Raw genomic sequence first — 25356 nt, forward strand, 5'->3', positions numbered from 1 at the left:
CGTTCAGTTTCGCGGTCAATTGGAGGGAAAGGCTAAATTAACCTACAAAAAGCTTGGTGTGCTCAGCAAGGCGAAACGGTACTTCACTCCGGGCAACTATATAAAGCACAAATTCGGCCCCACATGGAGTACTGTTCTCACCTCTGGAAGTATCAGTACCAGCTGCTTCCATTTGACCGTATTCAACGAAGAGCGGTTCGAATCGTCGACGACCAATCTCTCTCCGAGCGGCTTGATCCTTTGGCGTTGCGTTGGGCTCTGCATTTTCTACCGCAATTACCATGGAGAGTGTTCAGAAGAGTGGTAATACCTGTAGCTGAGTCTCATCATCGGACGTCGAGGCAGAATACGAAATTCCACCCGTATCACCTCGATGTCCGCCGTTCCACAACTGCGCGTTTTAAAGGCAGTTTTTACATCGCTGAAACTCCGTCTGCGATGTGTACATTAGTGTAACATTTGTTAGGTTACACATATATATATATATATATATATATATATTACGCACATATATATATATATATATATATTAATAAGAAGAAGCATAAACCAAATGTTAGCTATCATCGCACACTTGAAGCAAAACAACAACTATACATACAGCAGATGTTCTTAAGTCTTCATTTAGCAACTCTGAGGTAATTTTTTAATTAAGAACACGTACCGACACTTTTTGACTTCTACTTTTTTACACCAAAAAGAAATTATTGTTTTTTTATATCTAATATCTGGGTGTTGCCCTCCAACATTTATTATTTCATTCCATTGAGGTTGTATCGCATTATCCTTATTTATCAAAAATAATAAAACAAAATAAATAAGTATTAATTTAATCGCATCATTTATTCGGTACGACATATATTTCTTTCTATTATACTTTTACTAATTAAAATAAGGATATATAGTAATTTAAAAAGAGGAAATTACAAAAATACCAATGCAAAGTAACCAATTCTATATAAAACTATATCTTTTTTTCAGCACGAGCTTTGATGCTCCTGATTATGGAAAGCTTTCATTATCGACTTAAGGATTAAGTCCCATATTTAAAACAACTAAATCAGCCTAATAGTAACTAAGGTCACCTGTCTCTTTTAATCACAGTATTAATATAAAAAGGAAAAAAAAGCGAGAGAGTACTCTAAATAAAATGTGCAAAAATTAGAAGCGAGACTAACCCCGCTTAATTGTCCTTAGAGCAGGTTAGAAAAGTTTTTAGCATAAACTGTATAAATAAGGTGCATACTGTTTATTGATTCATCTTTATTTTGCACTCTATACAATTTACGTTATTCTATATATAAATGTAAGTATAATATACCAATAATAATACCTTATTAAGGATGATTAAAACTAAAATGTAAATGGTTGTTGAATTGACCAAAATCGAATACTCTTGAATTAATATCAAATTCGTTAATCTTGTAGACTTCTTTCTGCGTAAGTTTGAAATCAAATATATCCAAATTCTCCTTCATGTGATCCGGATTGTCTGATCGGGGAATAGGGATTAATCCACGATCAACCTGCAAATATTACTTTATAAGAATTTAAATTATTAAGCAAAAGGTATAACAACAAAATAGCTTGACTACTAAAGCTAAAAAAGTATCATCAACATTAGCCTCTTTATTTTAAACATTTCTGGACGTCTTTGTATCCACTTTAGCCACCTAGTCGGTGTGCGGCCGCGCATTCTTTTGTTTTGCTGAGTTTCCATTGAAGGAGGCATGGGAACGTATAGTACATATGTTAAGAATAAAATAAAGATAATTTCCGTTAAAAAATTTGGACAACCTCGAAGGGATCGCACAAAGGCACTGCAATTTGTTTATTACAAGTATGATCGTGTATTCTATATGCATATTGGATTTGCAATATACTATAAAAAAATCTTGTAAAAGTGTTTCTATGATACATTAAGCAAGATAAAAGATTTGTTTTGTAAACTGCACAATGAATAAAAATACATTCATGGAAAATTTTTCTAGACATCTATCGCCACCGCCTTCAGTTACTTACTGAATAACGTAGCACAATTTGATATACAGTCTTCTTGTATTTCTGTGCAAGCTTCGTTAAATATGGATCATCAGGGTAAGGTTTCTTGCTGTTTCCACCAGGCTGGCGAAGTACAATATAGCCCATAGGAGAGAAGGCTATGACTTTAATACCATGCTGTTGGCAGTATGATACCAGAGCCAAATTGGGAAAGCTTGGGTTTACCTATAAACAATGAATTATCAGCAGAATGTCATTTGTAAGACGCTTAACGCAGTTACAGTAATAACCATACGGAAACGCCTGTATTATTTCATAACCCATAGCTCAAATATAAATAGAACGATCGATTACATCCTCTAGTACAATGAATTTCAAACTTATCATTTTTGTATTCCTTCAAAGATTTTGACACATTATACAAGAGGACAAGGATAAAACACACATTTAAAGTCTAACTTTGTACTTGAGGCTGCCTTCATGGCCATATCTAATATATACCACACAAGTTCCCAACACCGCTAAGCTAATGTTATCTTTTCTGTCAGTGGTACCAAATAAAATAGACAATGTTACGGAAGTTCGAAATACTATCTTATATATAATACTATCTTAATTAACATAACACTGATGTAAGTAAGACGATATACATGATGAACAGAAAAATCTCAACCAATTTATGTTGCCCTAAATTATTGTTATTGAATAATAAAAAACGCCAGTGAAGAATGTTTTAAAACTTCGTCCTTTGAGCGCTAACCTCAATTTCGTTAACTGCAGGAACGACATCACAGTTGGCCAGAATCCTGTTAAGCTGTTTGCTGTTGAAATTGGCTACACCAATGGACTTCACCAGTTTCTTTTTCTGAAGATCTTCCATTCCCTTCCATGTGTCTACATAGTCTGTGCAAGTGAAAACGCCATCATTCTAAAAAAAGGATTTTCTGAATTACTTTGAATTATCTGGTACTAATGCGTGACTTCATAAGATTAAGGGCCTGTTTCACAATGTCCGGATAAGTTCCAAATAAGCTATTTATTACTTTTTCGTAGGATAAATAGTATTTTTGCGTTTCACGACTGTCAGATAGCGCTATACGTCATGAAATTCGAAGTATCTTATTTGGAACTTTTATCTTTCGAATAATTTATGTGTTGCATAGCTATTTGACACTTTCTCCATACATTGTGAAACAGGCCCTAAGTGTTGCAGTCTAATATGACATTTTTACTACCACTAATAAACATAGCTAACATTTCTTCCGCGCCTGGCCCGCGACAGACGCGAGTGAAACCGGAAGGAGGATGCCTATGTCCAACGGTGGACAAACCCAAACTTAACTGAATGACGTTTTATCATCCCTAGATTTTAAAGTTTTTTTTTGTAAATAAAGGCTATTATTATTATTATTAACATTTCCTCTGGTTGTTGACGTCATCAGGGGATCACAGGAAAGCATTATTTAGTCCTTTGACTGACGTGTTGAATATCAACCAAATTGTTAAAAGAATTTGCGTTTGGTAACCACTATATAATATATATATACTTTGCTACATATCATTCAATATACATACCGTTTCGGCCATAGGCGTGTGGATTTCGTAAAGATCAAAGTATGACAAGCTAAGATTTTGCAGAGATCTACGTAGACCGAGCTCTACACGGTCTCGCTCATGGTAGGTATTCCATAACTAAAAGAATATTTATTATATTATTCGGTATAATTTGATATGCTGACACGAAGAAGGACCCTTCTAATTCATTGTTGTAAGTCACTCTGTGTTACAGCAACGAATAAAAATTTATGGTTAAACAATGTGATATGTGGTATTGGACTTGTGGGTTCAGCGTGCGACTCTCACAACGACTCTCATAAACTACGTCCTCAGATCTCTGAGGACGTAGTTTCTATCCCCGGTTGTGCACCAATGGACTTTCTTTCTATGCGCGCATTTAATATTCGCTCGAACGGCAAAGGAAACGTCGTAAGGAATTCGGCTCGACCTAGACTCATAAAGGCGACGCCGTCCTTCAGGTACTCCTGTAGGCCGATCATCTTGCCTATTAGATAAAACAGATACAGAAATCTGAGGTGTGGACTTAAATAGTTTGTAGAGCCACTGATTTTTGTGAGATATGCTTGATAATACTTACCACAATAATAAAAGATATATTTGATATTCGATAAACGAAAATTAGATTCATCCTTAGCTGATATCATCGACACCTACATTTTATAGATGTATTCATGTATTTTTGTAATAACGCTAGAATCTTTAGGTCTGGGCCTCAATCTACTGTACAACTTTCGTGATCATTTGTTTATTCAAATAAGGCAGTAGAGGTGTGCCTGACACACACCGTCAACTATTTGGGTTTAAGGAATCTTAATATATATATTTCTTGTGTGCGTGATGTGACTGAACTCCTCCTAAACGACTGGACCGATTTAGACGAAATTTTTTGTGTGTGTTCAAGGAGATCTGGGAATGGTTTAGATTCACAATTTTGTCCGCTGGACAATGTTTTTTTAATTAATTTTCAATTTATTAGTTGTTGTTGATTTTGGAATGTTTTACATTGGATCCGACAGACGGCGCTACCATCGCAGTGTCAAATTTTAAATAATATTCGAATTTTAATTTTAGTCTGTCCCGAAATTTAAAAAAGTTTTGTTATCATTGTGTTATATCGTGTGTGACCATGTGCTGGATCGTTAGATATTGTCATAACATTTGAATAATAATTTTCATCAAAATGGCTTATTAAAAATTTAAATTTTTAAATTACAGGACAACGTCTGTCGGATCCGCTAGTTATTTTATAAGTATAATGTATATTGCCGGTAGTTTTTATTCACTGTGGGAGCGAATGTGAAATCATTAAATAGAATATTAACCTACGAACTTAGCGATGAGCTATACTATACTAATATATATACTTGTGACAACTTTACTACAAAGTATTTTATATTTTACCTTTTACTTATTTAAATATATAATCACTTTAAAACATAAAAAATAATATATACACGGAAAATGAGCCTCAAAACTATATGTATAGATCTATAATTTTATAAATTACCTTTCCTGTGATGAAAAGTTCTTTCCTGGTAACTATACCCTGGTTGATTGCGTCGGATATCGCCCGACCGACTTCCTCTTCATTTCGGAAAAATAACGCTGTGTCGATGTATCTATATCCCGCTTTTATCGCGTTATATACTGATTCGTATGGTGTTTTCTAAAGAAGATTAACTAATGTTAGTAGATTAAGTAAATATATTCTTTGAAATTTTTTACCGAAAATTCTGACAGGAATTGAATACCGGTACAAATTTAAAATCTGGTTCTCAATTTAGATTTCATTAAAATTTCCCATTTTTTTGATTCAGTTTGGGTTCTAGAAGAGTGGTGTCCAATAAGGATTCTGATATATCGGTTTTGTAGGATGCATTCAGAAGTTTTCAGTATATTGTCTCTCTCTATTGTAGAGCATACTTTAATTATGTGGTAACAGTCTACCTCTAAAAATATGAACTATGAGTAATATTAACATACTTTATGTTACTATAAATTTATTATTACTACATGTAGTTTATGGCGAAATTACTTTGCAAAAATCAATAAAATTTACACTAGAAAAATGTATAAATATTTTAGAAAATCGTCGAAGTGAACCGGTACTTTCGGTTAATGATTTTTTAAGCTTTGCAAGCAAGCAAGCGCGAGCTTATTAATTTAGATCAATGATTAAAAAATATATTTTTTACAGTCAGATTATGAGACATCACGTCTAAGACAAGAGGAACCATAAACGTATAAGTATATCTTAATTTGAGTTTTTAAATCTTCGATTTTTTTTATATAATTTAGGTAACACATTTTTTTAGTCTTCCAAAAATTAAACGTTGTAAATCATGAGGAACTGACTAAGGAACATTAATCAATTTTTTTTTAATTAATAAATTTATTTAATTATAAGTAACTTACCAATATGAAAGTCCCTAAACCTATACCTGGTACTTCGTTAGCGTCGTTTAATTTGTAAGTTGGAAATTGTTTTGAGTGCACCTGAAATCAATACTGTATTTAGTATCTGTTACTCGTGTTATAAAGCCTCAGTTTTATAATATACTTAACTTTTAACTATCGGTTTTTCTTTGCTTTAAAACAAGTTAATCTCAAGAACCATTTGGTTTAAATTGCCGAATTTATGTTAGATTCTCCGTTTATCGATCAATTTAATTTTAGTTTATCCTTAATTTTTTTACTTATAAAAATATATTTATTAAAATTTAATCACCCTTTGATTTATTGTTATTAAATTTTCATCATCAGGTGTAGGTTTAGAATTGAATTCACCAAACTAGAATTTCCAAAAAGGCCATTTTAGAATGAAATTATGCGTTTAATTCAATAAAAAAACATTAATTCAATTTTTGAAAAACTCGAGAGCCATTTACTAGAACAGCATATAATATTATATATCTTTCATAAATATTTATAAATGAGTCAAGTAATGATAAAATATTTCTTAGCCTTTAGACAAGATTAATAATATTGAAAGAATGTTCGCAAAATTTTATTTACGTTACGTTAAATTCTATTACGATGTTTTACATTATAGATTATTCAGCTAAATTTAAATTAAATTAACCCATATTTACTCACCAGAGCAGCACAAAATAATATCAAGCTTAAATTCCACATTTCTTATATCAACGAGTGTTGAGTTCGCTGTCCGTTCATAAATTGGTGATGGCTCGTCGCCGCTCTTAAATATAACAACAACATAATCGAACAAATTATTTTTTAAACAAGCTTGTTTTACGTCTCCATTCCGTGAATTTTATATTTCATATGATGTAGTGACTTTTTATAATTATGAGTTTCAACACATTCAAATTGATAGAATTTAAATGAAAATATAACCCGAAATTGCCAGACAAACCGTGCCAGACATGCTGATAACCGCATATGTTGCACTTCAATACTGTATTGCTACTTAAATGATGTTCTTAAAATTAATTATTATCAAGGAAATTTTAAATTTAAAGTACATACCACGTGAAATAAGTTTGCAGTTCTTTTATATAACCGTTGTGCTTTGAAATATGTGTGGTATCAATAGATTTTTCTTTTCTATTTCTTTTTTGTACTTGCCCTTAACTTCAAAGAAAACGTCGTAGGGAAGGTGTACTACATATTGTGACACGAAGCCTTGTTAACCCACTGTAAGGGGCTCTTATGAATTAACATTGTTATAATGTTAAAAAGCATAGACGTTGGAACAATAAGGCAAAAAATCTAAGATAAATACGATATCTTTTGAACTTATTTGTGGCATTTGCGTAACAAACACCATATTCAAATTATTTAGTAAATAGGAGTTTTTATTAATGATGATTTTGTTATACAATAATGTGTAAAAATTATTATTGTAAGATACACGAGGAAACGGTATTAACAATAATAATTAATTGTTAAACAATAATATTATTTGTTTAGCGTTATCTGCTTATTGAACATCTTTCTCATTACTTATAATGTAACATAACAATTTCTTTTTTATTTATTTTTTTTCTATATCTATTACAGTTTATATTTTAAAGAGAAGTGATTTGCATTTTTGTAGTTGTGTATAAACAACAAGCAACTCATAAGCTACTGAAATGATTTAACTTTAACCAGTAGAATTGTATACCACTGTAATTATGTTTTACAATTTGAAAAAAAATTAAAGCCGTGCAATTGCAGAACAGTCTAATTTTTTTTAAACATATATTATGTCGAGTCATTTGTATAATGGGCACTATAGTTTTAAACTTAACATTAATATAACTGGTAATAAGAAAAACTTGTAATTATTATTACACAGTATTTTAAACTTTGTTATGAGGGTAACAATACTGCACACTTTTAATCACACTTGCCCTCAGTCTTTTAAAACTTCGTCTAAAAGTCATATTTTTTTAAGTTATCAAACGAGTTGTACAAAATATCTTAAAATAAAACATCTATAAAATGCGTTATAATAAAACTTTCAATGTTTTAAATACCTTTTTTGTATTGTAAGTTTCGTTTTATTCTACAAACGTAGGATAAGGCGAAAGATATAGATTTCAAAAAGAATTTTATCTGGATACGCCGAAGAAGTAAAACTTCTAAGGCATACACACGTTTTTGTTTTAGTTCCAGCGTTTCCAACGTTAAATAGACTTACACATATTTTTTAAACACCTCGTTTATGACAAAATAATATCCAAGTATTTTGCCTTCATAATAAATGCCTGCAATGCAGCCTTTAGATATTAATTTTAGTTTTTATTTAAATTTATAATATGTAATTATTTTTTCTTTATGTAAATAAAACAACCAGATTTTATTACACACCTTTATTAACAATTTATCTTCAAAAAATGTATATGCACTTTTTCTATCTGAAGAATTTTACTATATATAATAAGAATGTATATAATATTAAATATTTAAAATTTTATAAACAAATACAATAAAACTGAACCAGTTGTGTCACGTGTTTCGTAATCCAAGAAGCAAACACCCTTTATTAATATTTATTGGTGCACAGCCGAAGATACTTACGACTAAGTAATGACAAAAACACTAAAACTGGAGATTCGATATACTACAAAGACACGTTTTTTTTTTACATAATAGAAGAAGAAATTATACCGTGCAGTTTAAGGACTAATTCGACAAACAAGTAAAAATAACAGCAAACTAAATAAATATAAAAATGGATTCCTAAGACTGATAAAAGCTGTAAAATAGATTATTCCTTAAAAAACCCAATTCATATACTTTAGTGTTTATATCGTAAGTATTTATTGTCAAAACCTCTTTCGTCGTGAGTTTAAAGTCGTAAACATCGATATTTTCTTGAATATGGGTCGGGTTGTCTGATCGCGGAATGGGTATGACATTACGGTCGACCTGAAAATAAATTACAGTCAATAATTGAAATATGATAATAGATTTAAATCGAAGTAAAATTTAATATTCAATTTAATGATATTATCAATGCGTTCTATTTTTGTTGCTTTTTTTTTTAGTCAAAATATTCACTTATATAAATAAACTATATTTTTTTAAATTTCTAATAATATCTACGCTGACTTAGCTCCAAAGCTTTTTAACGTTAAAATATTGAAAAAATTAAACTTTTATAAAATCACTTCAATTTGAAATCAAACAGTATTTCATCCAGACGCCATTTAACAGAGTTAAATGGAAGAAGAGATGAAAAATGATGAGAGAAAAGCTTACTAAATAACGCATGGCTATTTGCGACGTCTTCTTTCCATACTTATTTGATAACTTCACAAAGTAGGGGTCATCAAATCTTGGTGGAGCGAAATCTTCCAAATCAATTCGGCGAGGGACCATGTACCCGAAGGGCGAATACCCCATCACTGCAATGTTGTTTACCTTACAGTATGCAACCAAAGCGAGGTTCGGATACGTGGGATTAACCTGAAAATATTACCTTTATTAACCAAAATGCTAGGTTTTGTAGCGTTCGTTTCACAATCTTACTTGGATTTCCATTGATTGTATAATATATTATTACAACAAAATAGGCTAAATATACTTTTACATTTCCTCCATTTTTCTTAGTAAATACCTCAATTTCGTTGACAGCCTGACCTGGCTAATCCTAATTTTTGTGCGGTTTCCGTTGCGCGCCATGTTTCGACGTAGTCCAGACAAATGTTTTGACCTTCACTCTGCGATTACGAGATGTAATTTTTAACAATACAATTCTGTACCAGGGTTCTTTGGCCCTCCTTTAATGATACAAAATATTTGGAAATAAACAATGTTACTCAGGGATAATTTTGCAAGATAGGATGAAATGATATTCGAAATCAGTCCAATACTTTTTAGTTTTAGTTTATTGGTGGTCAGTATAAATGTTGAAAAATACAACATTTTGATCTTTTTCATATTAGTAAAATTACTTCAGTAACAAAAAGTAAAAATTAATTAACATTTCGTAATTTTCCCTAATGTCATAAAGTTACAACGAATTAAGGAGTGTGTAAAATAAATAATTACACGAATAACAACATAAAAAAAATTACCGTCGTTGCCATCGGCATATGTATCAAGTACAAATCTAAGTATTCCAAGCCGAGCTTTTTTAACGACAACTTAAGAGCTGGTATGACTTGCTCCTTACTGTGGTTCGAGTTAAGTAACTGTAACAAATAATTATATTAAAAAACCCCTAAAATCTAACCCAATTAATTATAAATTTATTTGATTTTTTAAATTCACAACAATGTTAGGTATACATAATATAATTGGTCAGAGTAGATAGCCTCTCCTAGGTGTTTTGGGATCTGAACTGCGATCTCCAGGTCCGCCACCAGAACTGGGTTGAGATTACACTCACCCGTCTATGTCATGACATTTTGGACCTGCGTTAAAGCTGTGGTGAGTTGAGGCCATTTGGCACGGGTTATATATGGGCATAGGTTGGTACCTAAGTAAGGCACGAGCCAACACACTACCCGAAAACATGACGTGACTACAGCCCAACGTAGATAGTACTTGAACTTTACTCATTATCGGTCTATGGGTCGAATTCGCGGTATATCTTTCAAATTCGACTTTTATAATAATTTCCGATACCAACAGTATATCGTATAATTTGTTCCGCCGATACCTTGTAGAGAACATCTCATATATTTATTATAGTTATCATAACAAATTGTTTACAATTTGAAAACTACTTATTATTCTGAAACAATAGATATCAATGACGTCTTTATTCATTATTAGGCCATGGGCAGGCATTATTTAATATCTTTGACAAGTAATAATTAAGCGCTTTCTGAAACAAGGGCATCACGTAAATGTATTATTATTTTATTAGTTTTCATTTAGGTTATCAAATACCTTATTATCAGCTTTACCGCCGCACCGTTTTGTTTTAACACCTACAATTCGTGATGATCCTGGGGGTGAGAATATGGAACGAACGAACGAAGTGTGAACGAAACGGAGTGCCGTTTGATTGAGATTGGTTAACATCATATCAGTTTAAGTGTTGACACACAACATTATGTCTAATAATTTACATCCCTTGGATTTAATTAGGAGCATAATCATGCCGTAGCTGATGAATAATTATGATAATAATAAAATAAATAATAAAAAAAAAGTTCAAAAACACTTGCAGAAATCTGCCCCATTAAATCAAATCAAATCAAAAATCATTTATGCATATAGGTAACATAATGTACGCTTATGAACGTCAAAAAAAAGAAATATATATTAAATGGTTCTAATTTTGGTAAAGCAACAGTAACTTTAATAGCAACAACAGGCAGCCCTACTCAAAGCGCTTTCGTAATAGTTACAACGGTTAGTTTTAGAGTAATAAATGGTCGTACATACTTTTCCACTGATAAACAATTCAGCGCGTGTAACGATACCACGTTCAATGACATCGCGTAGTCCTTTTCCCACTTCTTCTTCATTTTCGTATTAGGCAGCTGTATCAATAAGCCGATATCCCGCTTCAATTGCTCGTTTAATGGATTGCGTAGGAGTTTTCTAAACAAAAACACCAATATGCTTAATTTTTTTCTTAACATTAAAAATTACAATACAGTGTATAATTGCCGTTACATAATTGTATATATCATCTTGAATGTGCTGATAAATAATCACTAATAATGATCATTCTTTCAAAGGTTACATTACAGTATAGTAAACGGGAGTGAATCAGGAAGCATTTAGGCCCGGCGCACATTATCGACATTGGCAAGAAAAGGGATCCTTCGGCATTCCTACATGCAAGCGCACACTGTCGGAAACTATGTCTTGGCCTGCTGCAACGTTCTTACGGATGACGAGGCGTCCTTAAGCATGCCGCACCGTCCTAGCTACCCCCGAGTGTTGCCTCGGCGCCGGCGGCGCGGCGGGTGACGGCGTACCGAAGGATCACGAAGTATCCCGAAGCAGCCTCAAAACTGCCGATGCAGTAGCCTATAGCTTGTCGAAGCGGTATTTTTGTTAATACGATCATATATCATGGAAACATCTACTTTGTTGCCATGAAGTTAATGTATAATGCTTTTTATCACCTAGAATCCTCAGCCGTACCGATGCCGATAATGTGCGCCGGGCCTTATTATGCATACTGGCGATCATACGTGGGTAACACTGAAAATGTTTATAACTGGCCAGTTAGAAACATTGCTAAAAAAAAACTTCTTTTGAATTTCAATTTAAGAACTCTTTGGTAATCTTATGTAGTATATTGCATTCATTTGTCATTTGTTTTTGTGAATTGACGGCAAATCTAAACCTCTTGTTACACTATAAAATGAACCAAACTCAAGAAAATTTTCGGTCAATGTTTTATTATGACTTTTGTTGTGGGCTTACTCAACAACAAAGCTAACAGTTACTTCAGGCTGGTATGTCAATCGCTGTTAGCCGGTTGTCTTGCAAAAAATTCAACAGGAGCGCCCTCGAAGCAGGATCCTCCTTCACCACGACAATGCTTCAGCACACTCCGCAAAACGGACTGTTGAATACTTGGCTATTGCAGGTATCAAGATAATGAGTCTCTGCCATACAGTCCTGACCTGGCGCCCTGTGACTTTTATTTATTCCCAAGAACTAAAGATAAAATTCAAGTGTAGGAAAATGCCAAAGGGATCTGATAAGGAAGAGTGGGCCCACTGCTTTCTCAGTGGTTCCATAGAATGCGATAATGTGTACAGAGGAACGGAGATTACTTCGAAAAACAATAAAAGTATTGGGAACTTTCAACATTAAGCCGTTTTTTATTTTCAAACATTTTCAGTGTAAAGTAAGTACTAGAAAGGGCAGTCAATTTTTTATCTTAAGCTTAGTTATAAGAATGAATACAGTATATGCCGCCTTCACATCTAGCAACTTCGCAAGATTTTTTTTGATGATCAACAACCCTTCATCGCTGCAAACATCATTAAAATGTTTGTAGCGATGTTTCGCTCTATGCTTAGTTCTGTTCAATGTTCTACAATTTTATAACGACTAATCTTTGATGTACTGAGACTGGTGAATATTCTACTCTATCTCTTCAGCTTACTCCAGAGTTACTCTGTCTGTATCTTGCGAAACTTCATTATTTTTACGAACATATTTGACGTTATTACGTCTTAGTTCGACGAACGCTGGCTACACGCACAAAAATATCATGAGTAATTGTCACGTTCCGCGTTTGGCTTATGACGCATTTCTCTTAACTTGTTGATAGCACATTGTAATTAATTATTTTATGTAAGTAATAAAAAAAATAATTAACTAGTGAAAATGATTGAAATAATTATAATCTATAATAAATTAATAATTATCGAAAAACAATTTATTTTAAATTAATTTCATAGAAGATAATGATAATTAATTCAATTCAATCATGAAAGAATGTTTTCTTATGTATTACGTAAAATTATTGTCCGTAAACAGACTTTACAGACAACCATTTTTAATAAAACTGTGAATAAATGCAATAACAAAAGCTATATAAAAACCTTAATAATTTCATTAAATATAATCCGATCGAACATTTCTAAACATAAAAAAACTTACCAGTGCAAATGTACCAAAAGCAAAGTCTGGAATCTCGTTACCATCGTTAAGTTTTATTTTGCAACCATCCAAAGAAACTAGCTGAAAATTATTTAAAAATCAATTATACACACATTTGCACCAATATAATTTATCTTTTAATTACCTACACAAAATAAACGGCGAAGAAAACCGACATCTGACCGATACTTTAGTGACGTCATAAAAGTATGTGATGTTAGAGTATATGTCCCGAATGTACCAAGAGTATTCTTGAAATGATATGACTGAATACAGTTTTTTTATTAGAAATGTTGGCTATATAACAAAGACATTTTACATTTAAGCACGTTTCTCTTTCAGTCTTATTTGAGATGCTTTTTTTCTATATTAAAGTGAAACAGTTATTACATAGTCTCAAACTCTTTCGTCTATGTATGCATGTCGCGTGACGGTCGGCCGCAGAGTAGGGATAAAGTGAAAGGCGCTCATCAGCCAAGACTAATATGGCGGCGCCTACAGTTCGCAACAGCTGACCGTGTAGTGTATAGACTATTATTCATTTGTGCCAGTGCTCCAAGCTATTATGTTTGTTTTTGTCAGTGTTTAAGTAAATGTTGTTTATTTAATATTCATAAATAATCTAAATAATTGTTATATAATATGTGTATATAATCTAAATAATTGTTAAGTATTATTTATGTCGTACTCTCTAAGACACATAGTTCAATAAAAATATTAGTTGGAGACTTAGTCTACTTTTATTATTTCTCATTATCAATTTTCAAAGTATAAAATTTAGGTTGATAAACCGATTTTTATACCCTTAATGGAATATTATTCTAATTATTTTTTTGTTAAACGTCTATAATGTGAAAAAAGGTTTACTTTTACCGTGGTTTCATAAAACCACACAATGCTTCTCTTTGTATAATAACGATATATTTATTAGGGAAATATCATCAATGCATGTCAAAGTACCTTAAACATGTTCACAGTTTCTAATTAATATATTCAGTCTTCGGATTGAATATCATTCGTTATCAAAAAGTAGAAAACTAAAAAGGAAGTCCGAAAAAATGTATGCTTTGAAAGGACATTGTAGTTGGTTTTATATTATAACTTGAAATTTATTCCATGGTTTTATCTTTATATAATGTAAAATTTAATCTTAATTACATTCTTGGTTATGTTTTACATTTTTTAATTACATTTTACTTTCGTTGAGCGAAAAGCAAAAAAGAAATTGTTAAAATTTCATTTGAAAAACAGAAAAGAACTTTAAATTCTATCTTTGTATCTTTATTAGTAGTTTAAATAAAATTGGTAAAACGTATTCGTAGTTATATCACTCATATCATTTCCAGCTAGAAAATTTTAAAATACGTACTTTATTATTTATGATAAACTATCCCAGTCGTGTAGAAACGTTCCAATTTTAAACGAGCGCCAAATGCTTTAGATTTGATTTAGAGACTATGTTTTAAGTGAAATCAGCGTTTTAGTTAGCTATAGATAATAGATCTAGATCTAGAAGGACAAGGATAAAGTTGACTAATGAGAGTCAAAAATGTATTCGCGCTTTGAACTATAAATTTTGTACTGCGGTTCAAAGCCGCCATTAAAATATTTTTGATTTTTGCTACACAAAAATAACATACACTAAACTAAAAAAGCTATTTTTTTGTATGAAAATTTTGCAATAATTTCTTTGAAATTAATATTTATTCGCTTCAACGTAGCTTGCAAGAGCTAGTTTTTAAGATACTCTGATCTTAAAAACTTAGTTATTCTTATGTCTAAGTATTCTAGTAATAATAAAGTTAAGTGGTGGTTTAATTTTTATGTTAAAGGCGCTATGACAGGACCAGTGGATTCAAACTTACTAGATAATTTTGTTCAAAAGTCTATATACACTAGAAATTGGTTTTAAATAGCCCCGAGTATGGATAATAAGTGAAAAAAGGAATATATTTGAGAGTTAAAGTTAGTATTGCGTTAACCGTAACACAATAGTTATTCCTTCTTCTTTAAAGTATCGAAAACGTACCTATAGCTAGCTAATCTCTAGCTTATCTATGCTTGTTAGGTGGACTGCTGTAATACACTCATTCCAATAATGTAGATTATAGCAAACTTAAATTTATTCTTATAACAATGCGTGTTAAAGTCCCTTCATTATTGTGCGTTTGAGTAACGCAGTCAACAGTCAACGCGCGCTTGTCGATTGCTTCACACGATTCGCGAGGTACCCTCCTTTCACGCTTTTTTGCCTTCCCAATTTACCTCAAGTAGATTATCTTTTTTATCACTAACATCTCCAACTAACTCAGACGTAGTTTGAAAACTTTATAACTAAAAACGCACTGTGTTTTCTTTTGCGACACCGCCGCCATACACAATCCTTCGAGCCGTTTCTGCACCACTACAGGTGCCACAGTGAAACTAGCACTTGTATATAACGTGATATTTCATGTTTTCCATTTCATAAATAATAATAATAATAATAATAAAATAAAACGTCAATTTCATAATCTTATATTGTACACTCAAAAGAAATTGAAAATGTAAAACAAAATATTTATTTATTTATTTACACTTTGTACATTTACATTACATAAATTACATTTACATAAAAGGAAAATATTAAACATAATTTAATGACAAGCAACTGGCGGCCTTATCGCTTTAGAGCGATTTCTTCCAGACAACCACTGTTAGTAAAGGAAAAAAACCACTATGAGTATATTAGATAAGGTAGGCAAGAAGTGCAAAAATAAAAAGGGAAAAAAAAAAAAAACAAAACATACTTAACAGAAACAAAAAGAAATAAAAATAAACTAAACTGATACAAGTTACATAAAACAAAACAAAAAGTAAACAGTGCACATGAATCAGGACAATCTAAGATGAAGAAGATCGCTCTCACGTCAGTAAGTAGTTAGTGGTATGACATGGACAGGTAATGTTTATAAAGCAGCAAATATAAAAAATATAATACTAGACTAGATATAATACTGGTTTTAGTATTGTGACAGTATCTCTAGTTCAATGGCACGCGACACAACCAATTAGAATAAAACGAAGCACATTACGTATTCGTTTTCGGCTTCCAACCACTCAGGTCATATGCCAAAATTAGCAAGATAAAATCAATTTCCCCTTACTTACCAGTGATGCTGACAGTAAAGTAAGTAACGTGCTACTAGTCGATGCCTTCATCGTATTAACGTGCATTTAAAATGTTACAACGAGTTTTATATAAATTTCTGATAACTGATATCTTTTGAAAATATAATTAAAAAAAACTAGTTTGCATGTAATGTTTCACTTACTGGATATTCATGAAACAAAATTTTATAACATTTAAAGTCAGACAATGTTACTCGAACTAATTCTTAAGGCTGGCAACGAACTAAAGCAGTGGCAGTGTTAGCGTCAATGAAAACGTATGAAAGAAACTGAACCCTGTTAATAATAAACACCTTTATCTACATCACAAAAAGGCGTTCTGATCGCTACCATAAGTTTCTTCTAGACGGTTGGTTAACAGACGGTTCAAGAATGCTGGCCCAAAAAAAACCAAGGAAGTACAAGTAATAAAGTTAAGCAAAACTTTGATATATAACTAATATATCACGTACCTTATGTAAGTCTTCAGACAGCTATTGCGTTAAATACTAATGTATAGTACAATCCCGTAATATAGTAATATAGTAAACCTTGAACAAAGAACGCGAATTGTGCAATTATCTATTTACCTTATTTTATAGTTATACTTTAAATTTATGAACATGTAAATAATTAATTTTGTGCATCTTAATCTAAAAGTACTTTGCGATATTTCAGTCATGGCAGTGAGGGGTTCTACTGATAACTGATGTATAGCAGAGGTAGGTATTAAGAGACTTTGAAATGGCTTCAAAACAATCTATTACATCTATATATAACCAAAACGAAGTAATTGAGCTTTGGTTTCAGAACGTAGTATTTCAGAACACCAAAGCCAAAATCAATACCATATATAACTTAACACCGGTATTTATGACCATCAGTCGAATATATAGACAGCAACAAATATGTAGGAGTAATTATTACATGGGCTAAAGTAATTGAAGCCGTCTGCTAGAAATAGAAACTAGCAATTTTCCATACTAACCAACTGCTTAACTGCATGGAAAGAACCGGTTGGTTCAACATTTATTAAACTAGAACGTAAGTAAAGGGCTGTCTTTAAATTAGCCTATCGAAAACCCTTTAGATATCCTTTCCAACGATCTTTATTTATATACAGACACATGCTCATATATATTATTTTAGATACCTGTCTCAGAATTTACTTTTTGGAGTAAACGTTCTCAACGCCAAAAAGATGGACTGCTTTCTGATAACGAATCTACATCTTTAGGGGCTGACGGAAATTGTCAAAATTTCGCGATACAAACTCATCAGGAAAAATTAAAAGACTGTTAGTTTCTTTGGACTGGGCTGGAAATTTCTTTCTACAGATTCTGGTTTTCACACATACAGAAGTTTTAAGGTCTCATATAACCAAATGTATATTTATTATTTATATTCTTTTTTCACCTCCTCCTTACACCATAACCATGTAAGAGCATCGGGTCACCCACATCACAGAGATGTCTCTAGTCTGGAAACCAGCTTTTGTATGATTTTTTATTAAATTTGCTTATTTATCAGGCAAAACAGAATAAAGAAATATCTAATTATCATGAACGCAATCTGATTACAGTGACTAAATATTTAAAATTATTATTTTTCTTTAGTAATCTTATTTACAATAAAATTGTGTCTTTATAAATATATCTCTGTCTGGATGAAGTAATAGACATTTTGATCTGTTTTGATTTTAAGACGTACGAAAAATTTTTCTTCACTCATTAGGTATTATTATTGTCTGTGTCTTTTAATAAACAGAATTTGATGGTTCCCAAACGATTGTACCTTACAACGCCCTATATCCATCAAGGCTGTTATCTCTTTTAAAATCAAAACTTATTAGCCGTTGCGGTCATGGTATCCTTTTTCTTTACCTGCACAGCCCCTCTTCAGCACGTTTTGATAACTTAATGGTACCCTAGCGAACCTTAATTGAGCAAGACCGTTACAATAGCGGACGCTCTGTCAAAATATGCTCACATTATAACGGTGTTAGCTCTCTCTGAAAATCATCTCACCTGACTAGCAAGGCTACTAAATCTATTTAAAATAATAACACATTTTAGGATATTTAACTATCCACTAATTTTAAGTAGGTATTCATTTTTGACAATAAATTGAAATTATTTTGCTATTATACAATAATATAATAAATATTTCTAACAAAAGCTTAAAATGTATATAATACATCCATATGTGTAACAAACATTGACAATTATTATTATTTAATACCGATATAATTTTATCGTAACTGTTAAAGCGTGATGTATTTATTACTTTTTTATCTAAATTTGTTTGCAAAAAATGGCACCTAAGGTATTACATTCTTATGTCGATTTCAGTTAATTAAATGAATGTATGACGCAGTTTGTATATCTATTGACTTGTAAATTAATAGGCGTGAAGTGAATTGTGGCAATTTTCCTTATATTTAAAAAAAATTATGAATTGGTCTACAATAAAGACGAGAACATTTTTATCTTATTTTTTATTAATAAAGTAACAAATGTCAATGCCATTGTGACCTCTTTCCATATCACAGTTTAAATCCTTTTGGGCACGCGTTCCACAACTTATATGACTTTTAGCTTTAAATAACGCTATGAGGTATACGTTCCTCTGCGTTTTCTTTGTAGCAGATTGCACTAATGTTATTCGTATCTTTAGAACATTCTAGACCAGCTCAATTGGATTGAGTGCAAGACTACGAACAAGCTAAACGACTGCCATCCGGATCCCGACATCTGGGAATGCTTCTCATTGTCCTCAAGAAAAATAAAATATTACTCTAGGGCAGTCAGTGTGGGTTGTACCGATGTGAATTAAAATTCCATATCCAAAGAATGATTGGAGATTTGCATCAGTTTCATTTCCTTTTATTATATTAAACCCTATCATAATGTTTCCAAAAGCAGCCGTTTTCTTAACGATAAAATTAATAATCTACACAAATTAAGACAAGTAGACCTTGTAACAAATACAAATATGTTTTAAAATCCATACGAGATCTATTGGCAAATGACTTTAATGAGAAACATATTTTAAAAGTACTTTATATTTTACTAGCGGATCCAACAGACGTTGTCCTGTCTACACGTCTTTAATTTCAAAATTTCAATTTTTAATAAGCCATTTTGATGAAAATTATTATTCAAATGTTATGACAATATCTAACACATGGTCACACACGATATAACACAATGATAACAAAACTTTTTTTAAATTTCGGGACAGACTAAAATTAAAATTCGAATATTATTTAAAATTTGACACTGCGATGGTAGCGCCGTCTGTCGGATCCAATGTAAAACATTCCAAAATCAACAACAACTAATAAATTGAAAATTAATTAAAAAAACATTGTCCAGCGGACAAAATTGTGAATCTAAACCATTCCCAGATCCCCTTGAACACACACAAAAAATTTCGTCTAAATCGGTCCAGTCGTTTAGGAGGAGTTCAGTCACATACACACGCACACAAGAAATATATATATTAAGATTGTTATAATACTAACATACCCGTGTTTGCTCTACAAATTATTGCAGAAGTAAAATAAGGATTCGAGCCACCAAATCAATAATAGGTTAAAATACTATTTCGTGATATATAATTTACCAGTGGCGTTAAGTCTATTTTATAAACTTAAGTATCCTTTCTCTTCAGAAAGCGTAAGTACAATATTTGTACCGGCTAAATATTATTCTTATTGCCGTACAAATACGTTTACATACGTAAATCTTTATCATACTGCCTACTATAAAATTAATAGCAAAAAGTCAAAGTCGCCTTTTTGCTGCTTTGAGAGCCAAAAATCCAAACTAGCTTATTTTCCATCGACATTTGTATGAAAATTGAAATTTAAATAACGTTTGATTTTTGATAATAAGATGGAAAATGGAGAACATTGTGCAGTGTTACGCTCCCATAGACCAAGTATGACTTTTATGGCTTGACAACGCTCTCTCTCAAAAGGGTTAAATTAAGTAACAATTTATTTTGATTGTCATGGGGGATCTTAATGCAGAGTTTGGAAACGAAAACACCAACTATGAAGCATAACATGTGCAACCACGAGCTTGGAGCATGTAACTACAGCAATGCCACAACGTGCCACAACCGTTGTTCTTGTTAGGTCTGGGAAAGAGCTATATTGTCAGTAAACTGTAACTCTAAACAAGTTCAACTTGAACTTCGTAACCGCTTCACCGGATTTAATGCTGATGCTGACTCAATAGAGGGAGAGAGGAAACGCATCAGAGTGGCCAACAGGAACCACCTCTTTCAAATTAGGACGCACTAAGGACTCGTGCGATTACTGTGTGTCACAATCCACTTGGTAGTTGATAAATGCAGTGTAGGTAACTTCAAAATGACTGGAGGACAAGCCGCGAAATAAAAGAAAAGGTTGTGGGTTGATGGTATTGCTGACTATGCTAACTTGTCACTTACACTGGCCAAATGAGAGAGCTATAAAAAATAAAAATAAAATAAAATAAAAAATAAAAAAGCCTTTTTATTTCCTACAAATATAACTTTTTACATTGGCCCATCTCCAAGCGCTTACTTATCTAATTAAAATTAATACCATCTTATTTTTATTTATTTTCTATATTATTTACCTATAACTATAACTATTTACTATAACTATGAGAGAGCTATAAAAATCGGCTAAAATCTTGGCACGGAAGAGTTACGAAGCCCGTAAAATCAAAAGACGCTTAGCTTATCGTAACTTCAGAAGGGAAACTACGACGCTGGTGTGAGCACTTTATGGAATGGTTTTCGCCTTACAGCATTGTCCAATCTGGCACCTGGCCAGAAGCAACACCGCCCACTTGGCCATTTGACATCAATGTCAAACCACCTACTCAAAATCAACACCCGGAAATCGATAGAAGATATTACTTTACGCCAATAACCGAGCAACCTCCACACAACTCCGGCTTGTATGGTAGTGACGGATATTGACGTGTCTAATCAAGGATATAAAGTTCGTCCAACGTCAAATCTGTTGCAGCTGCTCTGCGGAAGGTCTCCGCAGTTCTAAGACTTCGTCAACGACTGTCTTCTCCATATTCTGGATATCTACTGGCCTGAGATGATCTTTGATGTGAATATTTTGGAGCATTGTCGAGAAGCCAGCAAATCAAGCGACGAAGAGGAGATGCATTGACTCCAAAGAGATCCCAATTATATCCCCAAGTTGGCGCTTAATTAACCCGCAAGGAAAGCGGAAGCGTGGCAGTACAATTGCAGATGAGGCCTGAGCCAGAAAGACTTGAAGCAATATGAAATAGGAGGATCAATACCGATTGCGATGGAGAGTGGAGAGCGAGGAGACTCACTCTGGCCCTCTGCCCCATCTATTTATACTTTTAATTTGGTTTCGACGATAAGAAATATTCTATATGTGGCGTGAATCTGCTGAGACTGCAAGTTAAATAAGATATTATTACTAAGCGCCTTCGTATAATCTGCGTTATAACTGTCAGAAAAGAATTGAACAAGACCATCTCAATGCTGACTCGAGGGAATAATTTATGATGACCTACTAAAACCATATACGATGCAATTTGAAGTTCTTGTTCAGATTGTGTCAAGACATACGCTTATTATTTTATGTTAACAAATTAAATTATTTATATGTACTTTGAAACGATGCGTAGCTTGCAGTTTTTATCATTTTGCACAGCAAATATGCTAACGACTAAATTTACGCAATATTGTCCTAATTTTTTTGAAAGGCACACACACTTAATATTAAGTAATACTACACCCATTAAAACGATTTCTTATTAAATTCAAAATAATTCTCGATAAGAATATACAGATATTGCATATTTTAGTAAATTTGTCGTTTCTGAAGAAAAACGGATTCAGATACGCAACGCGCGTAATTTAAAAATATGAATCAAGTCAAATCAATAATCATTTATTCATATAGGTAACACACTGTACACTTATGAACGTCAAAATATACTTTAAATGATTCTAACTTTACATTTACTGCCAGTTCTCAAATCAAGGGCGTAGAACGGAAGAGAAGAACTGGCAATAAACTCTCCGACACTCTTTATATATATATAATAATAATGAAACAAACGCATATAAATTTCTTATTAAGGCAGTTAGTTATATTATGTTATTAATATAATTGTTAAATAAGTTAATTTTTTTCAACATTCGTAAAAACATGCTTGTGGATATCAAACAATAAGTTTTAATTAAGTTAAACGAAATAGTATTAAAAAAATTGAAATTAGAATATATGATCTAATTTCTATTTTTTATTTTTTAATAATATTTAATTTAACGTAATTTATCTCAATCTGGATGGCGCGGGGTTTTGAGTCGAATTTGATCTCCACATTTACCTCGGAGAATGTTCTGAGGATTTGTTCAAGTTGAAACGTTTGAAACGTATTCTATTTAAAAAGCAACAATCAATAGCAATATATCAATATAGTTTGAATCATTTCTGGAAGTTTATTGTAGGTACTGCATTTACTGTAATTAGGCCTGAAACCAAATCAAATTAATTTGTTAACAAAAAACGACATGCGTATTTCAGGAGACAGCTAAATCAATAACTTCAAACAAATTTGATACGCAGAATATGCCTAGATAAGTTAGCAGATCGATGGAGTCACCTATTTTGACTTACCTGTTTACACTTGTTTGCCAGGTAGTTATACACTGAAATGAGTAGGCAAGCATACCTAGGCATATTCTGTGTATCAAAAATTATCAGTGGTTGTCTGGAAGAAATCGCTCTAAAGCGATAAGGCCGCCAGTTGCTTGACATTAAATTATGTTTAATATTTTCCTTTTATGTAATGCAACAAAGTGTTAATAAATAAATAAATTATCATTCAAATAAATTTCATTTGGTTAACAAAAGGATGAAGGTGATGAAAAAAAATCGATAAAAGTTAATTTAATTAAAAATAGCCAGTACCACTTTTCGATAGGCAAGCAATTATAGGCATATTTGTTTATAAAAAATATTTAATAAAAAATACGTCTCATCTGGTTATCAGATCGGTGAAGGACGACCTCCCACGGGCTCTTAAATCATTTAGAAAATATAGATTTTAATTGATCTAATCTATGTACCAAGATTAAGTTTGGTGTTTTCATACTACGGTTCCGGTAGGTCAAATTTATATTTTGTAATTAATTAAATATTCGATAGCAGTAAGGGAGTAAAAATACCAATAAGCTGCTAGATAATTGTCGATTACGTTTGAATGGAAGTCGGGATCATCGCCCCGACATAAACGAGGTCTCATTCTATAGACACGTATCTAGCAATAGAGTAAGGAACGAATTGTCTAGGTATATATTATGTAACCTACATTCATTCCTGGTTTGTAAGGCATCCTGGCTTATATAAAACCTCAGAAGTAAGGAACGATTAAATTTCATGAAATTTAATATAGGAAATTGCATATACTCAATGTATGATATTTTTGTATATGTTCTTCAAAAATAATTTAAAATAATAAATAATAATGTAATGACGAACAAGTTAAAAACAAAAAACAACTATGCTATCAAAAACGACTGCTGTAGTGTATAACAACCCTCCAATAGAGCAGGCAATACTTGTCTATGTCGTTTATTTGTTTTAAGTTACTAACTTTTGTTTCTTATACATACCGGTTTCTTAGCGACCGTCACAATAAAAAAAATCCCTTGGTATGCTACGGCGGTGCATCTACCGAATATCTACATCATTTAAAAACAAGCCGTGCTTGCACGTGTTAGTCTGGGGTCCAAAAATGCGTATTACACCGTATTCTAGAATATCCAATGTTCGCAGCTAGTAAAGGTATCTCTGGAGCAATTTGCAAACCAAGAAATATGTATTGATTGGTAAGTTCGTCAAACATATTAGTAGGAAGAAGTGTGAAGCGACAGTAGTGAGAAACCGTGCTGCCTAGATGTTAAATATTTGAAGAATATTGTGGGATAAGTGGAGTGGTTGCCTATCCCGCAGTACCATATAAGTATTACACCAAATAAGGAGTGTCTGGTTAACAATCAAATGATTTTTATTATTTCATCATGTATGCAAGAACAGAATGCTGTGTGGATATACTTAAATAAGTTAAAGTAACATCTATAAACGTGTCAGCAATATTATAATTGACTACAATTTACATACTCATAGAAGCTGTTTGAAGGTTTATTGTGGAATTGAACTTTGTAACGAACAGCTACTATTTATTTAATAAAACTCCGCCGTTTTAGTTATGATAGAGGAAAGTCGAAAGAGTACTTTAGTTAAAAGAGGTCAACAGAAAACAATTTTAAAATACTATACAGAAAATTCTTTATGAACATACATAAGGCTGAAATATAATGTTTCGACGTTTGCTGAAATCCAATGGTAAAAGCTAAATTACTTTGGGTGTAAATAACAAAACATTGATTTATTACTATTGACATTCATATAAATTACCAGGCCAGAGGAGATTTACAGGGATTAAGGCTAAGGTTTCCATTGCACGCACGTTGAAATAAGGGGCTGGTTGTAAACACTAGTTCAACTTGGGCATAGCGACTGGGCCC

General features: G+C 32.2%; 1 protein-coding gene and 1 pseudogene across 1 annotated transcript; both read right to left on the reverse strand.

Moving 5' to 3' along the window:
* Positions 1 to 1318: 1318 nt before the first annotated feature.
* LOC111004415 (aldo-keto reductase AKR2E4) lies at positions 1319 to 6855 on the reverse strand. The gene is made up of 7 exons (XM_045631096.1): positions 6676 to 6855; positions 5995 to 6075; positions 5087 to 5245; positions 3577 to 3693; positions 2762 to 2929; positions 2023 to 2226; positions 1319 to 1526 (listed from the first exon to the last, which is right to left on the reverse strand). Exons 1-7 carry the CDS (start codon positions 6712 to 6714, stop codon positions 1338 to 1340), a joined length of 957 nt encoding a protein of 318 aa, XP_045487052.1. The 5' UTR covers positions 6715 to 6855; the 3' UTR covers positions 1319 to 1337.
* A 1614-nt stretch (positions 6856 to 8469) lies between these two features.
* LOC111004376 lies at positions 8470 to 16866 on the reverse strand (annotated as a pseudogene).
* Positions 16867 to 25356: the final 8490 nt, after the last annotated feature.

Source organism: Pieris rapae, chromosome 14 (assembly GCF_905147795.1).
Source record: "Pieris rapae chromosome 14, ilPieRapa1.1, whole genome shotgun sequence".
Taxonomy (NCBI): Eukaryota; Metazoa; Arthropoda; class Insecta; order Lepidoptera; family Pieridae; genus Pieris; species Pieris rapae.

Bases quoted from the DNA above. Each gene is read 5' to 3' on its own strand.
- LOC111004415 (XM_045631096.1), bottom strand. From the start codon at position 6,714: ATGTGGAATTTAAGCTTGATATTATTTTGTGCTGCTCTG. The intron at 2,227-2,761 runs GTTAGCGCTCAA...CATTGTTTATAG, and splicing joins CTGCAGTTAACGAAATTGAG to GTAAACCCAAGCTTTCCCAA. The intron at 1,527-2,022 runs GTAAGTAACTGA...TAATATTTGCAG, and splicing joins AAATTGTGCTACGTTATTCA to GTTGATCGTGGATTAATCCC.